General features: G+C 39.3%; 2 protein-coding genes across 6 annotated transcripts in view; one reads left to right on the forward strand and one right to left on the reverse strand.

Annotated features, from left to right (window-relative positions):
- Positions 1-5,992: 5,992 nt before the first annotated feature.
- C2H5orf22 (chromosome 2 C5orf22 homolog) lies at positions 5,993-19,866 on the reverse strand. Of its 2 annotated transcripts, none has more exons than XR_014942799.1 (9): positions 19,741-19,866; positions 18,921-19,066; positions 17,630-17,779; positions 15,217-15,679; positions 13,482-13,544; positions 12,243-12,513; positions 11,502-11,568; positions 10,925-11,064; positions 5,993-9,573 (listed from the first exon to the last, which is right to left on the reverse strand). XR_014942799.1 is itself a non-coding variant. In XM_015854468.3 (9 exons), the coding sequence occupies exons 1-9, from the start codon at positions 19,837-19,839 to the stop codon at positions 9,441-9,443; spliced, it is 1,383 nt and encodes a 460-aa protein (XP_015709954.2). In that variant the 5' UTR covers positions 19,840-19,866; the 3' UTR covers positions 5,993-9,440. The 2 variants fall into 2 exon arrangements, 1 of the variants encoding a protein (XP_015709954.2); XM_015854468.3 differs by having other exon boundaries at positions 12,392-12,513.
- Positions 19,867-19,886: 20 nt separating this feature from the next.
- Positions 19,887-26,027, forward strand: part of DROSHA (drosha ribonuclease III) — a 64,270-nt gene continuing 58,129 nt past the window's right edge. For 2 of the 4 annotated variants that reach the window (XR_014942798.1, XM_015854467.3), the window contains exons 1-5: positions 19,896-19,930; positions 20,953-21,810; positions 22,988-23,080; positions 23,842-24,073; positions 24,826-24,967. Coding sequence is in view for 3 of the 4 variants with exons in the window: in XM_015854467.3 (XP_015709953.2) it covers positions 20,960-21,810; positions 22,988-23,080; positions 23,842-24,073; positions 24,826-24,967 (1,318 nt within the window). In the remaining variant the exon portion in view is untranslated. Of the gene's footprint in view, positions 20,209-20,952; positions 21,811-22,987; positions 23,081-23,841; positions 24,074-24,825; positions 24,968-26,027 lie in introns of all 4 variants that reach the window. The other 2 variants (XM_085537806.1, XM_085537805.1) reach the window with 2 other exon arrangements.

Raw genomic sequence — 26,027 nt, forward strand, 5'->3', positions numbered from 1 at the left:
GAAGGAAAAAGCCAAATGTCCCACAGCATTCTCCCTTGTTTTTTTTTTGTACACACACAAAGCAAGAGAAAGTGGAGGAGTTTGCTCCTACTTATAAACTTGAACTCTCCATACTGTTCAGGTTTTATTTTCTGTCTAAAAGGAAGCCAAAGCTCTATCTTTTTGACATCTTTTCTATAAAGTTTATGTACCTAAGAATTATTTTGATATGGATACATATTGGCATCTGGATAAGGAGCTAGGAGATATGGTTTAATGGCTTTCTGTAGGTATGATAAAGGGAGGACAGCTGTACTAGATGATCTTGTAGGTCCTTTTCAACCTTGAGATTCTATGGCTGTGGCTTCCCATTTGTTTTATCCAATCCGCTCTCTGAGCATAAATTCAAATAGGAGTTGTGTATCTCCCGCTCAAAAGGCCACACCAAGCAAGGCCACCTACTCTGTATTTCAAACCAGCAGCGGATAAAAGCAGTTTTCAGAGGCTTTCCTTCTCAGAACTTGAAGAAAGGCTTGGATTGCAAACAAACTAATTTATGCAACTCCTGTGTCAGTGTCTCAGAAAAAGAGACTAAAGCATCTGTAGCTGCAAAGCTGAGAAATGCCAGTGTTATTCCATTTCTTGACATAGAAGAAAATCAGCACTGATGGATTTAAGAATTAAAATGAAAATGAAGTGCAGTTTTAAACAGTAATTTCAATTCTAATTGTAAGAGAAACCCCACACATTCTAAAACCTGTGCTTCATTCTAATAAACTGCTGCCATTCCAGGCTAATTATTGCCTGTCACTTACCTAATTATGATGAATGAAGAATATCATCAGGTGTCCAAAAGATCATGTCTAACTGGTATGAAAGTCAGAGCAAATACTAGGTCTGAAAAACAGCCATCTTAAAGCACAAACACCTTGAGGAGTACTTAAATTAACTGTCTTTCAAAAACTTTCAGTTTTTTTTCCCCAGAGTCATTTTGGAGATGTCTTGGATCAGGTCAAGTAAAATAAAAGGATTAACAGTAAAATCATTAAAAGCAAATGCAGACAAAGATGCAGAAATCTGTTCTAGTAGTAGTAACTTGTGCCCCAGTGAAGGGGCTCTATGCAGAGGGCAGCATGGAAAATTGCAACCATTTCACTGTTACTGCTTCTTCTGCAGTAAAAGCTGTATATTTCACGAGTTGCTCTGTGCCCTGGACGTCTCTCTTAACACTCTCAGATCTCACATGTGAATGGACAAATGAACAAGGGGCAGCCCTACCCATAGCATGGGGTTGGGACTGGGTGGGCTTAAAGCTTTCTTTCCAACTGACCTCTTCTAGAGAAAGCAATTAGTTAATCTTTTCACCATAGGCCGGTAGCCTGCCTGATAATTTATTGCAGAATCTCCAAACTTGAATAGTTTCTACAGCTCTTCTATTATAAATGTCAAAGTTTAAAAACTTTGCTCTCCTACTTTATTACAGAAGCATGGTTTTCATGAGTGTAAGAAAGATCTTATCCTACTGACAGGTGCTTCTGAGAGCAGAAATTACCACAGCACTGATTGCAAAGAAAAATGAAAACACTGCTTTCAAGCAGGAGACCATTCCTGCAGCAGTGTAAATATTTAATCACTAACTAAGCAAATCCAGCTGTAGAATTGTAATATTGTCAGTGATTTTCTTATGTCTGCCTAGTGGCTCCATAGAAGGAAAGAATGAGAATGGCAGAAAGTTGAGGAAGACCCTCCTAAGTGGTTTTGGTAAAGTGCGTGTCTGGCTCATAAAGAGTTGAGGAGATGACATTACAGTCTGTGGTCTAGAAGTGAAACCAAACTAACATCTGATGTTAGTGCATAACAAAACTAGTGTTTAAAAGATAACTGGTCAGTAACACTGAAATCACCTTTTCTTTTACTTCCTAATATTAAACTTAAAACTAGCTTCCCCCCCCACCCCTTTAAGGCGATACTGATGAAGGTGAGAGTTGTGACAAGATCCCAAATGTCCTGGTGAACAAAGGAGACAGATTTGTAACACAGTGATTTTTTCTGGCCTTCCAAACTTGCTTCTCTTCTCACATGCCTTCCTATAGCACTGAATTGACAGTGGTTGGCAAAAACTTCACCAAAGAGCCAAATGTTCTTCCCATTCAACTTGGTACTGTGCAGTGATTCCTTTACGACAGACTCCCATGTGGCTCATCACTTATGAAGAGAAGAAGAAATAACTGCTAAAGCTAAACTTATTCTTCTACTTATCTGTTAAGTAAGGACACATCATGAGGAGACAGATGACACTGACAACATGTCCTAATCTTGTTGGTGATGTGATGGTTCAGTGGTAGAATTCTCATCTGCCATGTGGAGCACCTTCCATATGAGGAGAGGCTGAGTAACATGTGTCTGCACAGCCTGGTGAAAGGAAGGCTGAGAGGGGATCTGATGTTTATAAATATCTAAAGGGAGATGGAAGGAAAACGGACGAGGCACACACGTTACATTGTTCCATGTGCTGAGATTTGTAAGCTCTACACAAATGTTGAAGAGCTGATTGTCATCAACAAAAATGGTACTAACTTCAGCTGTTTGTTTTTTTTTTGTTTTGTTTTTTTTGGAGAAATAGAGAGCAAGGGGACAAACGAACACTCGGAAGAGCAAAGAATCAAGCTCTTATTTGGAGCTATGCAAGGGCTTAGGAGATTGCTGCCAGTTTTTCAACCTTGAAACACATGGACAACTTTTAAAAACAAAGATCAAAAGAGGAAACATCAGTGGAGATTCTGCTGGAGGCCATCAAAACAGAATAAAATCTGTTATATATTCTGTTTTCCCCAAGGTGTTCACATGAGTGGGCACTAGACCACTGCCTCTGTGTACAGTGTCTGTATCATATTTAGATAAGACTACTTATGAAAAAAAAGTGTTTTGCTCAGCAACTCTTACAAGTAGTTCTCCAGAGCAGGAAAATGCAAAAGCAATATGTTTGACTACAGCACTGCACATTTTTCTTCATGAATTTGCAAAAGCTGCACAGATCTACATTTGCTACCATGCACTACTGTTAGAACTGCCATTCAAATTCAGCTGTTCCACACAGATTACTTCTAATTTCACAGCAAATGACTATATATAGCAATGATTATAGAAAGGGGGCCTCACCAATAAAATAAAATAAAATAAAATATCCTGTAGGTCTTTTCCAACCTTGGTGATTCTGCAGTTCTATTTTAGAAAGCCAAACAAATCTTCCTTTTGCACTTTCTGAACATTGCCAATCTTTACTTTAATTCCAGTTCTTTACTGGAATGAAGGCTTTTAGACTGTTTCACCTCATATGAAAAGACCCACCTATGGGTGGGTGGGGGTTAGCCCCAGGCAGGGGCAGGTGCACTGGGGGGCTGATGGCTCCCCCAGTATCCACAGCCGACGGTGAAGGATAAGGCAGGTTGTAGACTAGCAAAAACACCTACACCTTCCACAGACAGTCCTACGTCTAAGCAACCCTTAAAGAACATGCTTGGCTACTGTCAGGAAGTTTAATTTTGTGCTTACCCTTCCCATTTCTCCCAACTCACACCCTACCCAGTGCCTCTGCTGGCTTCAAAGTCACATTTTTTTTCAATGCCTTTTGGCAGGTCTGATCATTTACTTTCTGATTACAAGTTCCTTTCAAAAACAGTGATTTCACTATTGTGCCTGTGTTCAGTAATTGGTTCAACCTAATAAATAGTTTAAGGAAGCTTTCAGTAGCATTGATATTGCCTTTGGAGAAAACAATGCAGACAGCATGTTTACTTAACAGACCATATTAACGAGCTATGGGTTTTTTCTTGCTCCACCACAGGGCTCAATCTCAGAAAAGGAAAGATATTCCCAGCCCATACTGTGGCATTTCTATCAGGAGAGAGATTCCCAAGAAAGTTTTCTGCAAGGATTGCCCTGGGGCATAGCAGTCGAGTAACAGGCATTCTGATTGGGAATCCTGAGCCAAGAAGTTGATTTGACTCTAAGAGATAAATAAAGTCCAAAAAATTAGATCTAAATCTAGATCAGGTGGTGGGCCTAATCCAGAGATGGCTGAGGGAAACACACATGGAAAAGAAAAGCATTAAATCATCTCAGCCAGGCAAGTAAATGAGTATGTTTTTCTACTACAGATTTTTGAATAATTTTTTAAGCATTATTGTGGTAGTCTTTAATTATTAAGAATAACTTCACTTCTGTTCTTAACACTGATCTGCATTGTTGGGAACCTCATGCTGAGAACTCTGTTTATATATGGAAAACTTGCTTTCAGACAAACTGATCTCTAGTAGCTCTAACTGAAATTCTGCAATAGGCTTTTAAGCCTTGCAGCACTGAAGTATCACTTACTTGTGTGAGCTCACATTCATAAAACTACATCCTGGCTTCAGCCAAGACAGAGTTAACTTTCTTCCTCGTAGCTGGTAATGGTGCAGTGCTTTGGATTTCGGATGAGAATGATGCTGATAACACAACAATGTGTTAACTGCTGTTGAGCAGTGCTTAGAGTAAATCAGAGTCTTCTCAGCCTTTCATACTGCCTTGTCAGGAAGGAAGCTCAAGTTGAACAATGAAACTGGGGGGAGCTGGCTGGGGGCTTTTGCTGCTCAGAAACTGGCTAGACATCACCTTGTGTGTGTGTGTGTGTTCTTTTATCACTGCTATTTTCCCTTCCTTTCCTGTCCTACCAAACTGTCCTTATCTCAGCCTCAGGTGAGCTAACAACTCTGTGGCACTTGGCTGCCTGTCAGGTTAAGTCACAGGAACTTCAGCTGAGTTTTAAATAAAGCTTCTTGCATTCAGTACCTACCTCAGGCTCATTTTACACCATTTGTGTAGTATTTTTTTCCCCACCCCAAAAGCAGGCACACTTCACTAGTTTATCTGCATGATAGATCTTAAGGACAAACATGGATGCAGAGTTCTTTGTGAGTGGAAATCTTCTATCAAAGAGGTTGGCTGTTCTGTTCTTTTATATCCAAAGGACAGAGTTTAATCGCAGTATGAGCACAGAAATAAATTCACAGCCACTCACATCATTAGGACAGTAGAAACTAGCACATTTATCTCTCCAACTAGTGGAAAACATGCAAGATATTTCTAGCTCCATTACAGAATATTCTGAGACCAAGTTGACAACTTGTTGACAACAACAAAACAGCACACTAACAAGTAACCAGATGAAAATCAGAAACTGCAAATCTTGCAGAGATTCACTACCCTCTGGTGAAGAAACTTTTCCAACCCCCATCTGACCCTCCACTGTCACCAGAGAGCAGAAATCAGTGCCTGCTCTTCTGTTTCCCCTCATGAGGAAGCTGTAGGTCACAATGAGGTTTTCCCTCAGCCTCCTCCAGGCTGAACAAACCAGGGAATCTCATCTGCTCCTCATACATCTGCTCCAGACCCTCCACCACCTGTGTAGTCCTCTTTTGGATGCTCTAGTTTTATGTCCATTTTGTACTGGGACACTCAAAATTGAACATAGTGCTTGAGGTGAGGCCACTCTAGAGAAGTGCAGAGCAAGGCAGTCAACTAGCTGCCAGTACTATGCCCAAGATATGACTGGTCTTTCTGGCTACCAGGGCACACTGCTGGCTTATTTTCAATTTGCTGTCAATCAGGATGCCCAGATAACTTTCAGCAAGGCTGTGCTGCAGCATAACAGCAACAACCAGTGTAACAAGGATTACTCCTTCCCAGGTGCAGAAACAAGTGCTTGCTCTTGTTCAACATAATGCAAACAGTGATTGCCCAGATCTCTAATTCAGCTGCATCTCTCTGCAAGGACTCCCCATCCTTGATGGAGTCAACACTCCTCCCAGTTTTCTATTGTAAGCAAACTTACTCAAAACAGATTGTAGCCCTACACCTATAGGATCATAGGCCTAGGTTGGAGGGGCCCTTATATATTGTCTCATTCCAACACTCCTGACACCAGAGTAATATATGAAAATGTAAATGCTTCATAAAACTCATATACATATACTTGCTTTGCATATAATTCTTTTATTTAAGGGTTTTGGAACTGAACAGTAATATTTCTTCTACCTGCTCTGTATCTGTTAAAGAAAGTTGAAATTTTTAGTCCTCAGTATGTATTCAAAAAGACATAAATAACACTCTGCAGAGACTGTTAGGATCCAGGTTAAAAGCCTAATTGGCACCTATCTTATGCAACTGATTATTTCTTCAAGCTGTGTCACCTCAGGATAACCATAGATCTCTAATGTAAGTTACTAAAACTTAGTGTGAAAATTACTCCAACCACATGCGGGTTATTGATTGTGAAAACATCAGTCTTCCAATATAAAAATAACTTGGTAAGATGTCATGGTCCATGACATCATGCATCCATACTGCACATGATGTTATGATGTGGAATACTGACAGCAACATTACAAAATCTTGACATAAGATTAAGAGGAATCTGAAAAATTCATTCATAATAGACTGATTTAGTGTGTGCACAATTATATTTCCTTGCTCAAAAAACATGGAAGTCCAAAACAATGTCTACTTTTTTTACATGGCTCACCTTTCCACATGTCTCCGTCTCAGTCTTATCCTATACAAAATGAGATATCCAGAAACAGCTAATAGAAATCAGACAATTCTCAGTTATGAAATATGAACTTCTTCATGTTTTGGAAGCATTAGGACCCTGAGAGCACTTTTCTAGGTTTATCTGCCTACTCCCACAAGATAATTTTCTAATACTTACATTAGCACGACTTTTTCTACTGTTAAGTTCTTAGCAATCCATATTTAGTGCCTTTTTATTTCTACATTATTTCATCATCAAGACTGAGATAAATAGTATTTTCCTCAGCTGTCATTCATTTTCCAGTCAAAACAGTGGGAATGTTTAACTCATTTCACATGAAAAAAAAGAAAATTAGAATAGAGTTAATCCAATATTTCTCTGACAGAATTTAGATAACATTTAACAACAATATAATCAGTACTAAAATGTTAGATAGACACAGGTCAAGGCATATGTCTCCTTTATCTTTCTGGTATTGTTTTTGTTTGTTTTTCCGAAGATATTGTTATCACTTTGATTTATTTAACAATAATGACATTATTTATGGTGTTTTAGGAGAAAGGGCAATAATAACATCACCAATTACTGCACACAAAAGTTTCACAGAATCGTTTAGGTGCATCAGGCCTGCAAGTCAGTAAATAAATTAAGCCTTAGCAAATAAATTAATGTACCTGTGTATTATATCTTACACTACTTCTCCTAGTGTTACTTCATAGTTGTTGAGAATAATTAGGAAAAGTGAAAGTATGGGATGTTAGCAGATGAATAGTTTCCAATTGCTGTTTTACTCTACTTCCCAGGTTTTTTCAATCCTTTTCATGTCATCCTTGTATGTGTGAACTCTTAAAGTGAGAAACTTAACAGTGTGAGAAAGGCAGTCTAAGCAAAAGCTGTTTAATATGTTCTGAGTCCATCAATCAAATTTTAGCTATGGACTGAAGGAACCTAAAAACAGGGGTCTTCCTTAACACTTGACATTACTGGAAGAGAAAATAAGACACATTAGAAAAGTTCTTCAACTCAGATCAGGCACCCAAATTATCCCCTGGGTATCTGACTCTCTTTGCTCACTTTCAAGGGTGTACATACTCTTTGGGGACATAGAGAAACAGTGTAACATAGAAAAATAAAGCAGGATAGTATAATTTCAGGCATTAGTCCATAGGTCCAGTAATTCTAAACCTTTCAAAGATCTCCAGAGATCTTCAGTAGCCATCTGGAAAAGCTCCTGGGTAATCTGCTTCAATGGGTCAGGGTATTCGGAGGAGATGACTTCCAGAGTTCTTTTCCAACTTTGGCCATTCACTGAATTAACTAATCACTACTGGAGCAGGTTAAGCCAGTCAAGTGCTTCAAAAAGCCAGCAGGTATCAGAGAGTTCACCAAGAAGCAGCAATCACTTGGAAAAGTTGTTTTCCATTACAGAAGGATGCATGCAATAGACATTTCTTCCTTATGGTTTAATCTTTCTTATACCTCACGTTTTCTTCTGTAGATACTAATTTATTTTCTGGGCCTTTCTATGCCCTCAGAGAAGTCAGCAGATGATGTAATTAAGTTCAACAGCAAAGAGGCATTACTTCTGTCAGGTAAAATCTTTTTTCTTCTTGTTTGTTGGCTTTACTTATGTGATACATATAGTCTAACAGATTTTTACTGATTCTTTCTCTCCTTCTCACTCCTTTCTCCTGTCTTCTTTTTCCATACTCTTTCCAACTATCTCATTATCATCGTGTCATGCTTTCCAACAGCCCTGTATTATTATTACGTTAGTTTATCCACATTTGATTTGTTGGCTTTCAAGGCTGGTAAAACACTTTCTCCTAATAGTAAATTAGAACACTGAAAATCCTAGTAACTACAGAGTATGGCTTTGTAATGATGTGTTTTCTAGTATATGCAGCATATTCTGTGTCTTACTTTGGAGATTCTAGGTGCTTCAGCTTAAGAAAGCAAAACCAAACAGAAAATCCAACACAGAAAAAAAAACCAAACAGAATCAAAACGAATAAAAACCCCCACTTTGTATGCATTTAGAATTACTGTTACGTGGAGTGCATTAGCTGAAGTTTGCAACAGTTTGTTATTGTGAAATAAAAAATTCTTAATAGAGATTTGCTGGCACTACGTACAATGGCAGAAACATATAATCAGAAGTACGTTCCTTACATTCCCTGTGAAACCCAGATGAATTCTGGCTGCTTGCTTTCCTCATGTACATTTACTTTTTACTTGTTCAACAGAGTTCACAAAGAAGGAAAAGAATCAATTTACATAAGTATTTACATTGTTCTTGGACCAAGCCAATGTCTGCATACTGGGCACATTATCTGAGTCACCAGTGAAATACCCTAGAACAAAAATAAACAACATTAATGCAGGTTACAAATAGTATTCTGTGGATGGGCCAGAAGCCAGAAATGCTCTAGAGAAATGTAGGGGTGTGCCTGGACCTCTTAAGCACAGCGGTTATAAAAGATCCTCATGCAAACAACATTTTAATGGCATTTTTGAGATTATTTTTTTTTAAAGTACAGCATAAGTCAGGAAGAAATTTGTTACTTCATCAAAAAGTTTAAGTACAAAAAAGAAATCCATCTATTTTTGAAATGTTCTTTTCTAAACATACTTAAATAAATTAGGTGAAAAAATACATTCTGTGGACAAATAATAGTTTCTCTTGCATCCATTTTAAGAATAAGCAAGACAGAAAAACAAGAATCACAGAACCATCTGAACAATCCTATATTGGATTCAGATGCAGCTGGTTTGGAAAAAGCAGTGCAATTTAAACTCTTGGTCAGCTTGGATTCTAGTGCCACCTGCTGAAATAACAGCCAATACACAATTTTAATTCATCTATTAGAAAGCAATGCATGAAGAAAGGTCACAAGGAAGATGAGTTGCTTGAGTAATCTAAATGCACATCCAGAGTGCCATACACGAAACCAAGTAAACTGAGAACCTTCTCTTGAATGGCATCAACCTGTTCTGAAGGGCAATAGTCATCCAGACTTGATCTGTAACAAAGATTTGAGAAAAGAATGAGAGAGTATAGATATCATCAATACTTTTTATTTTTATAATGGTTTGTATCTGGGGTGCTGAAGATAATTTTAAAGTGTGCTAAGTTCAGCTTCCAGTATATCTTCATAGCATACTACTGTGCTTTTATGCAGTGCTTTTGACAATAGCAATTGGCCTGAAGTTGAGTAGAAAGCCTGCAGCTGATCAGAAATGTGGCCATTCCTCTAAATCTGCTTTCTTATAACACATGTTGCCAGTTTGCATTCAAGCAAATGATTATTTAAAGCACTGGTGGAAAAAAAATTGAAAACGTGGAACAACTGAAAAAATTCAATTGCTACTAGTTAAAATAGGAAAACTATGAGAAAAGCCTGCACAATTCCTGACATATAACATTTACCACTAACAGGTACTGCTAACCAAAGGCTAAGCTAACATTTCCATGATCTTAGATCTATCAAGACTTATATACATTTTTCTTATTTCCTAATGAATTTTCCAGCTCTGTGGCTGGCACAGGAAGAACAGCCTTCTATTATTGTAAGTATTAGCCATACTACTGTTCTTGACAAGAATTGTTTCAAGTCAGATACTGGCATTGCTGCCTGTATTTTAGGGCATACTTAGTGTTCTTCAAATGAGTAAGTTGTGATAACTTATCAGTAGATACACTGTGGTCTTCAAATTTAATTCTCTTGGGACAGGATTTCTGGCCCTGGCCTCAAGTTCTGTTTTGTCCTCCCAAATAATTCCCTTGCAGTTCCAGAAGCACAAATTTTACTCTATGCAAAACACTATTAGATTTTTCTACAATATAAACACCTTCCAGACTATTACATGAAAACTTGTCCCAGTTTCATTTGAAATTTCACTAGAAACAGAAATATTATCTGAAGTGAAATTAACTCTAGACCAAGAGTGGGAAAGGCATAATACTTTGGCCTGTGCAAGCTTGTCCAAGCTAAAATTATCTTAACAGAAGCAGCAAAGATAACATGAACCTCAGTGACAGCTATCCTCTGCACCACACAAGGCTATATAAAGCCTTTATGTAGCCTATGATGAAGGTTAAATCATCATGTCTTCACTACTGTTGACATCTTTGCTTGCCACTCTAAAGCCCAGTAAAACTGGACACCCACAAAGAAACTTCCCTCAGCAGTGTAGGTACTGTCACTTGATTCACGCTTCCAAATGCCAATTTTCACTATGCTAAAATTTTCTCTTGGAGATAGAATTTCTTTTTAAGATATGTCAACTGATGCTACAGTCATAGAATCATTTAGTTTTGTAAGCACAATCTGATTTACTTTTTTTTTAGTAAAAAAGAACCTACAGTCTTACCGAGCAATTGTCACAAGCGTGGGCTTAGGCATGTTTTTCAGCAGAACCCTGATGGACTGTAAAAGGCCTTCAATCTCCTCTTTGGTGCTGACATGGTGGGGAAGTTCGACGTAATCACAGGTCAGACCAGCCTGATGGACCTATGTGTAGATTAAACAGATTTTCATTTCTGTTGACAAATCAGCAATATAGTTTATCTGTGTAATAAATCCCTAAGCTACTCCAGCCCAGCAGGTAATTTTCACATCTTTAGGCAGGAAGCTTTTCTTCAGTTAGTACTTAAAAATAAAATAAACACACCCTGGTGAATTGAAACCTTACTTCACAGAAAGCAGACTGAGGCATGAGAGTCCTGAAAAATCTTATTAATGTTCCAAAGTATAGACGAGCAGAGTGAAATTCCAGAAGCTTTTAAAAAAGCTTGCTTAAGCAATAACAAATTAAAAAACAAAACAAACAAACAAAAACTTTAAATGAGTCAGGAAGCGGATGTAAAATTAAGCATGTTCTTTTCCCTCCTTGATGAAGCTATACTTTTAAAATTACTTACTTTCTACTCCTTTACACAGTGACCTACCATTTCATAGTCTGGGCTCTCCATTCTGCTTTTCAAACTGTGTACTAGTTGCACAAGGGGTTTCAATCTGGAGTTAAAAACACAACCAAAACTTATGTTAGCAACATATGCAAATTTGAAAAAACAATAATGTAGAAGTTAACATGTTGCTCTTCTGTCATCTTGTACCTGAGAAAAAACAGAGTACAAGTATCACGTGCTGTTTCAACAGATCTTCCTCAGTAAACAACAATATTCTTATTTATGCCACACACAACTTCTTTGCCTTTCTTTTAGGCAACCTAAAGAGAAGCTTCTTCAAGTCAAAAGTAGTATAAGAAATGCTTCTGGTCATTGTTACATAGGTCTGGCAATAACTGATGTATGATTCTGCTTGCACTGCTGACTCTGCAAAGACAACCCAGTAGGTTAAGTCTGAAAATCTCTTTGCAGCACTACTTCTGCAACAGGTCAGGAATGAGAGCTTTATCTTGTGTGCTCCAAAAAGGCTCCCAAGGAAGTAGAAGTGGAATGAAAAATTTCACTGGCACTGGTAAATGGTTTCTTTTATTGCAGCAGACAGCTGAATCTTAAAAAGGAGAAGGAGGGTATTAACAGTAAGTTCTACAAGAAAATCAAAACCTACCCCTACTAGTATGGACAAGGTAAAGGTCTTTCAGGAGAGGTGACCGTTCTACTAGTTTTAGCAGGAAAGGATCAACAAGAGGCTTACTTATTTGAAATGTTGTAATCTCCACTTACTTAAGCTGACCAGGAAGGGGTCCAATATGATGGTAATAAGGAAGAACACTTTACTGCTAACTGTGTCATCAGTTCAGGAGGATTCTTCTCCAAAGGCTACAGGAATAAACCAACGGCAGGAGTGTTTAAGCCATTTAGAGATCTCCTACCCAGGATACGAAGCCCACTTCTGTAAGGTCTCTTCATCATCATTGTCACAAAAATCTGCAAATGCTGCTTCTAGATCTTCTAGCTGATGGACGCGGTTTTCAACACAATCCAGCAAATCCTCCTTTAAATATGCATGTAAAAAACATGTTAGGAAAAATGAGGTAAGAATGATTTTCCTAGCTAAATCATGGCTTACATTACCAGCCAAGCTTTTAAATGGTTCATCTTGTGTAAAATGGGTTACATATGTGCATGCATACAGTTGTACATGTAAATATTATAGGATACACGACATATCAAGCTAAAAGCAATGCTTAGCCTATTTGGTGTAACAGATGCTCGATGCAGTGGTATATGAAGGAAAATTATTAAAAAGCATATTGGTATAAATGGATAACAACTAAAAACATAGTTGTTCCCACTTTGGAGGCTGCTTCTTTTTGACAGTGATGTCAACTTCATGTTAAATTTTAAGAAAAGCTGAGGGTGTTAACCATTCCTGAAGTACACCTTATGATCCTGGGGTATGAGTATGACACCTTTCTATGCAGCACCAGTAAGTAACCTTAAATAGCCAATCCCTACACTACTTAAAAACAAAACAAAAACCCACAGCAGTATTTTCTCTGACTACAATAGTATGACAAAAATATAGATCTAATTGTGCAACTAAATAATAAATAAAATGCCAATATTTAGCACAACTTTCACTATAACGGAAGAGAAACTTGGGCAAGGAAAAGGAGACCCAAAGAGGGAGAGGGGAGCACAACACCAAAATATCCTGTTGAACCTTTCAAAGAGACAAAGCAGATGGCATGTTTCATTTCTATCTTGTCAATTACCATTTGTTTGCAGAAATTAATTTTTACATTTGTGCTACATATTTGCACAATTCCACATTAAAACAAAATGTTTAACAGAAAAGAATTACTAAGACACTGCTGATAAGTGTTCAGCATACAGCATAGCTTAATTAAATGCTACTTCATTAAGCATCTTTCATAGATTCCTTCTATACACTAAGTCATATTTATTGTATAAATCAAAATAATTATTCCCACATATATCTCACAAGAAATACCATACCTCTGTTGCATTTCTATGAGGTTTCTTGAAATTGTACAACTCCTGTAAGAGCTCATATTCTGTCTTTGAAAAAGGAGAAAAAAAATATTAGTTTATTCAAGTGAAAATTGAAAACTTCAGAGCACTGCAGCTCAGAAAAGCAGAATAAACTTGAACATGATAATTTCTCTACTCCAATACTGCAGATAAACAAACTTCATTATTCAGTTAGCAGCACTGAAAAGATGAACATGAGACTTTTTCAGGAGTAGAGGAAAGAAAGGGCAGACTAAGAGCTCATCGAATTTTACAGAAAAATAAAGCATCTCTAACAAAATATTTTGAATTTTTTCGTGTGTGTGCAAATCACAGAATCACAAGATAATAGTCTTCTGAATTCATAAGCTGTATTTGCTTTTTAGTTTTAACTTGGGTTCTTACATTCCAAGTGTGAACTTGAGCAACATGTTCTGATGGAATGACTGCATTGTTCAATAAGGGAACAGAGTTAAGAAATACTAATGGCAAATGAAATTCTTATCAATAAAGGTGTACTTGGGAGTTCTGTGCAAGCCCATTTCCAAAAGTGGTTCCTAGAACTGAGGACAGCACAAGAAAATAACAAACAGCTCCCAAGTAAACAAACCAACCAAGAAGACTCTTCCATGGCTTTATGCAGAATGTACTGTAAACCCTCATAAGAGGGCTCTTATGTGACAATACCCCCACGGTGCTTCTGCTTTGCTTTATGCCTCCTTTGTTTTTCTAAATGGTTAGTGTTGCTGATGGTCTAATGGTACCATGATTGTAAAGACTCACTGTCAGAAGCTAACAGAGATGAGGACCACTGTATTCACTTCTACATAGTGAACAAGGAAGCGGTGTGGTACTCTAGCTGAAACTCAGAGAAGTCAGATGTTCTCCAGCATAGGCTGAGATTACAGTACTGTTAAAGAGAAGCTTAGCTACTACAAACAGTCGTGTTACAGCAGAAAAATTAGTAAGCTGAAAATCTGTAAAACAGAATTTGCACTTAGTGCTACATGCAATTTTCAGGGCAGATTAGCTAGTTCCGTAAAGTCATGTTCACATCAAGAGAGCTTCCTAACAGCTCAGCAACTCTGAGAAGCAGCATATTTGTAACACTGTACAAGAGAGGTATATTTTCTGTGCAGTCTAGTTATAAACTGAACAAAAGGCATAGATGAGCTCAGAGCCATAGCACCAGAGACAAAAGTCGCTTGCTCATTAGCCCAACCGAAGGAAATTATTTACAGTCTCTCATTGAGAGGAGTCACCACTCTTTGAATAATCAGCACTGTGATATCTTTTGGATGGGCAGTCTCTGATACCATTGTGGCCTTCTAAAAGAATGTTATGGGGAAGGATGAGGAGTACAATCTGTACTCTCTTCCTGATTAATCCTGATGCAGGTATTTGGAACATTACCTGTGGAAAACCAAGCATGGCTTTTATGTCCTATACAACATGCAGAGGTATGCCATATATCTCTAAGCTTGAATGTGCACTGAATATCCATTTCAAATGTAAGGACCTAGTCCTGCTTGGTTACTGTGCTTCATTTGGAGTTTATGTTCCCTTATAGTGTTTCTCTCTCAAATCTTAGTATGATTCATTAGTTATGACCAGCCAATCCATTAATTTATCTTAGAAGAGAGTTCCTCCATAGACATCAAGTGCTAGAAAGATGAGTACTTTTATGAAAGGTAAGAGAACTCCCCATTGTCATACTTACCTTAGTGTACATTTCTTTAAATGGATTCTTAACTGAAAAAAAATCTAAGTCAATGTCTAAAACAAATGCATCCCCATTCTGAAGAACTTCGCAGATATCTTTAGCAACCTCCTTCACTGGATATTCGTTGTTTCTTAGGGAGCTTGTAGCTGAGCATTCTGGCAACATTTTTGCACTGTTCAGGGCACCTGCATGTTGTAATTCCTTGTTCTGCACACTTGAGAAGTTGTTATCGAGGTCACCAGGAGCCACAAATGAAGAGGTAGCAGCAGTGTTTGCTGTGTCATCTGTATTTAGCTTCAGTCTCTTAGCAGATGCTACTTTGTCGTGTTCTTCTTGGCTGTTTGATGCTTCAGTAGGATTAATGCGAACAACATGTAAATTTAAAGGCTTTGGATTTTCCAGCTGATCAGCAGGGACATAAAGACCATCACTTAAAAAGTAATGATCTGTACCTGTAACCCTACAATAGACAATAAATCACAGTTAATACACATCTTTGTAAAAAGCTTTGCAAAAACACACGTGCAAATAAGTCACCCAAAGAAAAATGAATTGATGTTTGATCGGTAGCAAAAGCAATAAAACTGTATATAAAAAATTCCTTACTTTAATCTGCAAGTGTTTAAATGGAATTTTTTTCTACCTCTTCAATGCTAAATCAATATTTTAAAATTCATTTTGGAATTTTGATAGTAGTCCTGTAAGATTTTAGTGGGTAAGAAAAATTTATGTTATATGCTATTAAGATTAATGCGCCAATGAATTGTATCTTATATCAAGAATTTGACAAGATACAATCAATTTTATGGCATAATAATGCAAAGCACTGGATATTTTGCCCTCAATCACCTTTTTACTTTGTGAGGAAAATCATTATGGTTGCATTTGAGAAGTGCTCTGGAACCCACAGATGTTAATAAAACAGGGATTAATACACAGCATTTAACTGCTTTTTACCCTGACACATGAATCCACATTCTGAGTGTGGGGAGAGCAGGTAACAAGGATGAATATCTACATATACATGTAATCCACTCCATTTAAAAACAGAAACAACAAAAACAACCCAAAACCTAGAGGCAACTTATAGCAAAAAAAAAAAATTAACTAATACTATTTTCAAACCATATTTCAACACATGAAGCCTTAAGTGTCATAAATTCAGATTAAAGAAATAATGTTGAGAGGAAATGTGAACTTCTATGCACTTGTGTGCTCTATCAATTAAAGGGTATCACCATCGATCAGCCACACACGATTTCTGAAACGGCAGAAACCTGAAGTTCAGTTCCCCAGTGTGAGCATCCTGAGGGACCTAAGGCAACCCAGAAGAATAGCCAACAGGAATCTCATTACATTAATGGTCTCATTATTGAGATAAAGAAGAGGTCTTGCATTTGGGACAGAATAGCATCATGCAGCAGTACCAGCTTGGACGCTACAGAAAACGAATGGTCAGTCAAAATATAAAGCAAGATGAGCACAACCAACCCATACATCCCTACAGCAATAAAGACTAATTGCAAAGTTTCACTGTACTAGCAAAAAGAGAGATTTCACCTTGTATTTAGCACCAGGTAAATGAGAATATATCATTGGACATATTCTGCCAGAGTCTGGACCCCCAGAACACGTGAGACATCAACAAACTGAGAAGACCTAAAAGAGGATGGCTGTATGGGAAATTGGTAATCACAGCCTGAACCTTTGATTAATCAGCTGAGGCAAGTGTCAGGTCAGCTGTAGGAGCACAGGTGAGAGTAATTTAGCTGTGCTCCTGGAAGGGGTGGAGGTTAACTCCACCTCCTCTGGACCTCATTTAAGGGCTGACCACCACTAAGGCAGCTTCTCTTGGAGATCGTTCCTTGGTAAAGATTGCCTCAATGGTTTCCAGCAGACCAAAGGCTTCCATATGGGTGAGTTTTTACTGTAAATAACCTTTTGGGTATTTACATCTACCATCTTTTCATTATTTTCACTGTACATTGGCTAAGGAGGTTAAAGGGCTAGATGGAGCATCTGACAAGGAGACGTTGAGCAGGTGGGTTTGTTTCATTTTGATAAGGGACATCTGAGGAGGATCTAAGTTCTGCTCTGTTACCCCAATCCTCTAAAAAACATTTATTTTTTTTTTTTCCCCAAAGATTTTCATTTTATCAAAGAGAACTAATTGAAAACTTGGTTGAATGCAATGAAATGTGAATAACTTGAATTATCTATTTAAAAAAAAAAAGAGAGACTAAGACTCTACTTAAACTGTACTTCTTAAAACAGTCATGACACCCCAAAACATTCACAAATACAAACTGAATTTTCATTGAGAAAAGATGTATCACTGTATTTATTCAAGAATACAAAATATATGGCAAATAGCTTTTATATTACTATCACAGGATAGCAAAGAATTTACCTGATTGTAGTTGTTGACATGTCTTTCCCAACAAAAAAATTGTGTTTTCCCTCTGAGATCTGCTGGGCCCATGGTGGGTGAAGCCACACTACTTGAGAAATATGGCCAGCATAAACAGCAGGCATAATCCAGTTCTCAATACTCAGCTCACTGTAATGATGAGAGAAAGACTGGTAATAACACTTACTTTACCAGCATGTAAAACATTGTCAAGAACAGAAAGAACACCCTCCATATCTTGAAAGCCCCCTATGCAAATTATCTGAAGTTAGTACTCTATGTACAGATCATATCACCAAAGCAAAGAGAAAGGACTGAAGTCTTGATTTGTAAGAACCAAAAATGTCTTTAATAAAATTTTAAAAATAATAGTCAATAGGATTATAAAGTGCAGTCAGCTTTACTCTTAGTACAGTACTTTATTAACTACATGGACTTCTTGTCTTTTTCTCTGAATATATGTGACAGAGTAGAAGTACAAGGTGCATCATGAACTCCGTTCTACATAATTGACCTCAAGGGAATATCTTATTGTACACTTCTCCAAGTAGGCTTAAAATATAACTTCATTAGTGAATGTGAGTTAATCAGCACCAACAGAGTAGCATCTGTACTTTTTATCCTATTTCTTCATGTATACGATGCAGCCCACAAGGCTTTTCATTCATCCAGCAAAGAAAACTAAATATGGACCACGGGCAGGGTGACATATAATATATCAATTAGCTTCTCTTGTCACTTCTCTGTACCAGTGTAACACAGGAACAATCAATACTTATTTTAAAACAAGAAATAATAGACAAAACCAGATCACCCTGTGTCTTCTTGCCTACCTAAGAAGACGGGGATAAACATTGGTCTTAATTATCACACTCAACTTCACAGATGCACCATGTCAGCATAAGAGATGTTATTTTAATCTCAGTTAATTTGTCACCATTAACAGAAAAGTAGTTTTAAAATCTCCAGCTCACTGAAAAGCACCCATCTGGAATACTGTCCTGTCACTCAGAGGAACTGCCCAGTCTGATAATTTGAACTAGAAGTGAATTCCTAAGTCTTACTTCTTCTTAATATGTAACATAACCATTTGACCACATTCATAAAAGAAACATAGCTACTTCTTCTATCCAAATCTATTAAGTTTCATACAAAAAATAAAGAAAATACAACATGAGTCTGATTTACGTGTCTGTTGCTCATATTTCATACACAATTGTATCAATATTTGATATAAACCAAACACTGCAAGAAGTGGACACTTTATCCTGATGCAGTACATAAGGCTTACTTAAAAAGTGCTTCTTTGTCAAACACAGTATCTGCAGGCATATTCACAGGGATAAGGAGGTCTGGATGGGAATCAAGGTGAACAAAGCTGATGTTACTTGCAGGCAGATGCTTTGAACCAATGGCACGATAGATGAAAGGCAGCACCTAAAAGAGCGCAAGCAAAGTATTTTCGCTGTAAGCAGTGAAATCACAAACACAATGGATATAGCAGCAGAAACACCAGTCCCGCTCAATCTCCATTAGAATTTGGGTTGTATGTTGGAAGAGGAAGGAGGAGACAGAAAACAGTAAAGAAGGGCAGGAATTTTAGTTCATGAGGCACAATCACTGAGCCCTGGAGCTTTAGGCATGTGAAGCTGCCAGAAGATTATGCTTCTACTTCCTTTCCTTCTTTATAAGGCACTGTGTTTGCAGCAACTCTTCTCACCTATCATTCAGCTCCATGGCTAGAGACTTGCTGTTGTTGGGTTTTATCACAGAATCATAGAATGGGTTGGCCTGAAGGGACCTCAAAGCCCACCCAGCTCCATCCTATGGTCAGGGCTGCCATCACCAGCTCAGGCTGCCCAGGGCCCCATCCAGCTTGGCGTTAAGCACCTCCAGTGATGGGGCACCACAGCTTCTCTGAGCAGCTGTGCCAGGGCCTCACTGTCCTGAGTGAAGAACGTTGAATAACAGATAATTTAACCCATCCACCTACAAAGAAGGGGTTTAATTCCTGATGCCCACATGACTTGACTGGATCTACTTGCGAGCTGACTGCACAGTCACCACCTCCCCCCCGCAGGCCCGGTGTTCAGCCTAACGCCGCCACTCACATCTTGATGGTCCTCCACCACCCACACGGGCAGTGCCGGGTATGACCTCAACCCGCCCCCGCGGGGCCGGGGCCCGCAGGCCGCCTCCGCGCCGCTCATGCCGGACGAGGCGGTGCTTCCTGCAGCAGAGCGCCCGCCCCACGCTTTCCTCTTCCGGAGCAGCGGGTGGGTTGGATGTCGCCGTGTGGCGGTAGGTGGGATGGGTTGTGTGCCGGGGGTCTGAGTGAGGGCGGTGGGCTCGGAGAGCGGGATGTGTGCTCTGAGATCGGGTGTTTTGGTGCTGGGATGCTCTGCTGTCTGTGAGCCTGGGGGAGGAAGCGGTTGCGATTTGGTGCTCTGTGTGGTAGGAGGAAAGGGGATATATCTGTTATTCTGGCTATTAGGAAGTACTAGAGCCGAAATGTCTTTCTGGCGGTCCGGGGAGACCTCGCTGTGGCTTTCCTATGTGTGAAGGGATTGTACAAACAGGTGAGGGAACGGCTGTTTACGAGGGTGGATCGCGATAGGACAAGGGGGAATGCTGCTAAACTGAGACAGGGGAGGTTTAGGTTAGATATTAAGAGGAATTTTTTCACGCAGAGGGTGGTGATGCACTGGAACAGGTTGCCCAGGGAGGCTGTGGATGCCCCATCCCTGGAGGCATCCAGGGTTAAGTTGGATGTGGCTCTGGGCAGCCTGGTATGGTGGTTGGTGACCCTGCACATAGCAGGGGGTTGAAACGAGATGATCATTGTGGCCCTTTTCAACCCAGGCCATTCTATGAGCTGTGGGTTTTCTTTAGAGCCTTTATAGAAGTGAGGGTGCTGGAGAGGCAATGCTGACTGGTGATATAGGGTGTCTGAAGGCTTTATATTGACGTATCTAGTACATATTAGTGGAGCTACTTGCAACTATAGCCTGTCCTTGCAGTCACCTGTTAAAATTAACTGTCCTAAATCAGAGAGCATGGTCCAGTTGCAGTGCTGGTTTAAAGACTACTGGTAAACTACTATAGTGGATTAAAGACTTAAAGAAATCAAAGGGCTGTAATGATCTGTATTAGAGCTCTGAGAAGTGCACAGCTCCCACTGAAAGACTGCCATCTTCCACTGCTCCTATTAAAGGAAATGACAGAAACTAATTTCAGTATTTCAGGAATTGTTTTTTGCAAATATACTGAGGTCCTTCTACTAAGTTTTGTGACAATGATTTTCTGTATTTTCCTCATTGAAGGTGAACCATGTCTTTCCATTCTGGACGAGGATGTCCCCGTGGGCAGGGGGGACCAGGAGCAAGAACTTCAGCACAGGCTTATCGTCCTCAGAACCTGCGGCAGCTTCACCCCCAGCAGCCCTCTGTACAGTACCAGTATGACCAGCAAGCCACACCTTCAGCTACTTATTCAAACCCTTCAGCCACTAGTTACATGCCTCCCAGGCCAGACTTTGTTCCATATCCCCCACCAGTTCCCCCTTCAACACAAAATCCCATCAACCAGTGTCCTATGAGGCCACCATTTCCAAACCATCAGATGAGGCAGAGCTTCCCAGTGCCTCCATGTTTCCCTCCTGCTCCTCCACCAGTGCCAGCCCCTAGCAATGCTCCTGTGCCTGCAACTCCTACTGGGCAGAGCACCTTTCCATACATGATGCCTCCTCCCGCAGTACCCCATCCTCCCCCGCCACCAGTCATACCACAGCAAGTCAACTACCAGCCTGTATATTCCACAGGGTATTCCCAGCAGTCATTCCCACCACCTAACTTCAATAACTATCAGCACAACTCTGGCTCCTTTCAGAGCAGCACTACCAATAGCAGCAGTGGCAGCAGCCATTTTCGGCACACAGGTCAGTACCAGGGAGAAAAGTCACAAAGTGATCGACGGTCTCCAGAGAGGAGCAAGCACTATGATGAGCACCGGCATCGTGAGCACAGTCACATCCATGGTGATAGGCATCGATCCAATAACCATGGGGATCGTCGGGATCGAGGCCGCAGTCCAGACAGGAGGAGGCAGGAGAGCAGTCGGCACCGGACGGAGTACGACAGAGGAAGAATGTCACCTCATCATAGAAGTTATGAGCGTAGCAGGTAACAAGATTCTTTCTGCTTGCAGTGGGAGAGCTGTGGTCATAGTTCTGTGGTCTACGAATCAATGCTCTTTGCTCCCCCTTGTTTTCCCTTCCGTTGTGGAACATAGCCAGTGCTCAGCTCTGATGGAAAGAGCTGTTCTTCTGCTATATTTCAGATACATTCTTTTTGCTTCACCTTTGCAGGCTGGCAGACTTGTCCCCCTTGTCCTTGAAAACAGAGTGGGTTGCTGAGCAGTACCCTGATCTCATTGGGGTTTACCATAGAAGTTTGGCTTGACTTGGGTGGATGATTACAGACTGCTCATTTTGAGATGTATCTTGAAGTTTCTGTCTCTCTGCTTTATAGATAGAATCAGACTGAGAGTCATGAGCTGACCTTGCAGGGTTTGCTCTGTGGTGTTCTAGAGCAAACAGTGTGTTACTTCATGCGTATGCATGTGGAAACATACATGTATTCTTAAATGATCTCGATTCATCATTGCATTAGCCCACAGAACTACCCGAGGTATGTATTTATAATCCCTTGTATATCAGCGGACTCTTTTACTAGGAAGTGTGACAGTTACACATACAATTGTAGAGTAACAAATTGTCAGCTGTTAGTCTGGAAACCTTCTGGAGTGTGATATTTCTGGCACTTAATGTACCCAGTAATTCCTGCTAACTTCATAGAACCACAGAATGGTTGGGAGGGACCCCAAGGATCATGAAGCTCCAACTCCAGTTCTTTATGTAATGTGCAAGTTGAGTCATTTTAGGTGAGATTCATGGTTTTGGTGTGATGCAGACATTGTGTCTGTCTTTTTGTGTGTATGTGTGTGCGCGTCTGAGATAGCTGTCATGAGAAAAGGGCTTGCCTGAACAGTTGAATTACTGTTATGTGTGGAATAGAATTTTGTTCTATGCCTTCAGGCTTGATGAGTGTCTAAAGGTGTGGTAATCCTACCCTTCTCTGTTTGTAACAGAAGAACAAGAGGAGTGATAGTAAGTGCGGTGAATGTCTCAAAGATACCTCTATGTTGCATGAATTTAAGCATATCATTGAGATAGATGACTTTATTCACTGTCATGTCATTCTGAATAACATTACTTCAGTTTGCTTCTATATCCCTTTTAGGTGTGGAATGTATGAAAGTGCCGGATTTCTCATTTAATTTGTTTTTGGACTCTTCAAGGGAGCGTGAGAGGGACAGGCACAGGCACCGTGACAGCAGAAGATCACCATCACCAGACAGGTCCTACAAAAAAGATTATAAAAGAACAGGAAGGTAAGGAGGATGCATTTGGTCTCCCTTGTTTTTATGAAGCTCTGAGAGTATGTCTATGTGGAAAAGTATCTGGTTTGAAACTCAGAGATGAATCTTAGATTTGTAACCATCTTCACATACTTGCAAATATTGTGGTTGTATCAAAGCCTTGTAGAATTAGAATCAGGATCAGTCTCTGGGGACTCCACTGCATACCATACTCGCTTTTACATCTGCTTCAAGTCTGTAAAGCACTGAGTTTGCTTAGTCATTTCATGTTTAGATCATTATTTAGGAGCCTTTCTTGTACTGATGCTTCTATCCTTTTAAATCTTGAATAGTTGAATTCGTTGTGATGTTATGGGCTTTATGGACAGAGAAGTTTATAAAAGAAAAAAGCAAATCACCGCTGGTGCCATTCAAAGTGCAAGAATTAGAGTTACACCAGCAATTTGCTTTCTATATAATCCAGTAAAAACTTTTTTTCTTATACAAATAGTCTGTGGGTTATATATTTAGACTGATGGTATAGTGGAAGTGCTAACAATTTTTTTCCATTTTGTTTCTTGAATAAGGTTCAGGATGTGAAAACACTTGTAATTTTAACTCTTTTTATAATAAGTCTGAGCTTCAAAGTATTTATTACAGTGAAAAGTTAGAAGCTGGAAAAGGCTATTAGTCTTTGATTTAATTCTTATAGTAGAATTATATGCTTATTGGAAGCTATCTAGTTGTCTTTATAATAGAAAACTAATTGGTTTTGTTTGTTTTTTCCTGTTAAGCCGCTCTCCAAGCAGGGAAAGGAAGAGACCCCGATGGGAGGAAGAAAGAGAAAGGTGGTCTGAGAGCCAGAGTGCCAACAAAGAAAAAAATTACACTAGTATCAAAGACAAAGAGTCGGAGGAGAACGCATCTGAGAAAAATGAAGATGAAGATGATGAATTACTTAAACCAGTCTGGGTTCGCTGTACGCATTCTGAGAGCTATTATTCAAATGACCCTATGGATCAAGTGGTATGTCCATGAGAACTCTGAAATTACTGCATGCTGCCCATTTTTGATTATTTGATTACTCAGTTCATGTGAATGCTTCAGCAGGACTGTGTTTTGTGTCATTCGGTGTTGAATCCTGATGATCTCAATCTTTAACAGCAGAAAAGACCTTATGATTCTATTCTTTATTTTCATCAGTTTCTTTAATGTGTTTTTATTTGGATTATTTGGTACATGGAAGATGGGCATTGTTTCCCCAACAGAAGGTATTTTCTCTTATGCCTGTAATTGAGCAAAACTAACTGAATTGCCCTGTCTTCCCTTAAATACTGACAAAGTCACTTCTTTTGTTTGAGAATTACGTGGATGGTGAAAACACTCATTCAAAGCAGGCAATAAAATGGGCTAAGTTATGTGTTTCTAGGGCATGATGTGATTCTTGTGAACTGCAAAATATTTTTTGATTCTTTTAAATCTGAGCTGTTAGATACTAGTATTCAGCTTTATTAAATATGCTTAGCCATAGTTCTCCTTGGCTTGACCAGTGGTTTGATGACCATTCTCCAACAAATGAAATTCTCTGCTCATTCATCTAATGTGGCAATGTAGTTACTCACTAAAGCCTTATCAAATATTTCTGTATTTCGCTTAAACTACAGCACTGAGATTTGTCCTTTTGCCCATGCTTTTCATTGTGCAACACCGATACACATTGTTCTTGTGTGCCAGCACTGCCTTTGTGGCTTTTTTTTTCACTGTTTTTTAATTAACAGGGGGACTCTACTGTGGTAGGCACAAGCAAGCTCCGAGATCTGTACGAAAAGTTTGAGGAGGAGCTAGGAAAACGACAGGCAAAGGCCAAAGCAGCCAGGCCACCATGGGAGCCACCGAAGACCAAGCTGGATGAAGATCTTGGTAGGCAGAATCATAGAATCATAGAATTACCGAGGTTGGAAAAGACCTTGAAGATCATCAAGTCCAACCGCAGCCTAACCATAGTACCCTAACTCTAAAAACCCTCTGCTAAATCATATCCGTGAGCACCACATCCAAATGGCTCTTAAACACATCCAGGGATGGTGATTCAACCACCTCCCTGGGGAGCCTATTCCAGTAGTTAACTACCCTTTCTGTAAAGAAGTGCTTCCTAATATCCAGCCTAAACTTGTCGTGGTGCAACTTGAGGCCATTTCCCCTTGTTTTGTCGCTTGTTACCAGTGAGAAGAGACTTGCCCCACTCTCACTGTAAGCACCTTTCAGGTACTGGTAGAGATGATGGCAAAACTTTGAAATGGAGCAACCTATAGATCTCCTGTATTTTGGAAGTTGTATGTATTCAGTAATATCAGTGGGCTGTTATCTGTTTTTAAATCCATCCTTTCTATTGTAATTCCATGGAGTTTTATTGTTGACTGAAATAGAGCTAGATGTTTTATCTAGAAAGGTTAAGGGAAGGGAGAGTATCCAGCACTGCTCAATTCTGAAGTCTCTTCCATGGCATGGAAGTGCCCTGTGCATGATGATCAGATAAGCCCGAGTGCAGAGCTCAAGATGCTGTAAGGAGCTCTTGCTCTCTGCCTTTATAAAAAGGAAGCAAGAGCAGGGATGATAAACTCATATGGCTGCTTGTTATGGCACTGTATTTATTTTCCTTCTGCACTGTATTTTTGTTGTGTTACTCTGTTTATTATCATCCTATGCAGAAGCGTTAATTTTCAAAAGAGTTTCTCTGAATTGTCATGGTTCCCATATGGCTTTTTTGCAGTGAAACAAATTTGCTAGCTATATCAGTTACTGGGGGAAACACTGGTTGAAATAGCAGGGCGTACTTTTTGATAACAATTTGAAGTCATTGAAAGCTGTTTTTCTGATTTTGTTTACTGGGAACTGTTAAGTTGTTACTGTATTTCCAGCACTTCAGCATTACATAGTATGCTTTTTCTTAATGGCTGCTTATGAGGGGTAGTGTTAGGAG

This window comes from Coturnix japonica, chromosome 2, assembly GCF_054131305.1.
Source record: "Coturnix japonica strain WE chromosome 2, WE-NBRP24, whole genome shotgun sequence".
NCBI classification, from domain to species: domain Eukaryota; kingdom Metazoa; phylum Chordata; class Aves; order Galliformes; family Phasianidae; genus Coturnix; species Coturnix japonica.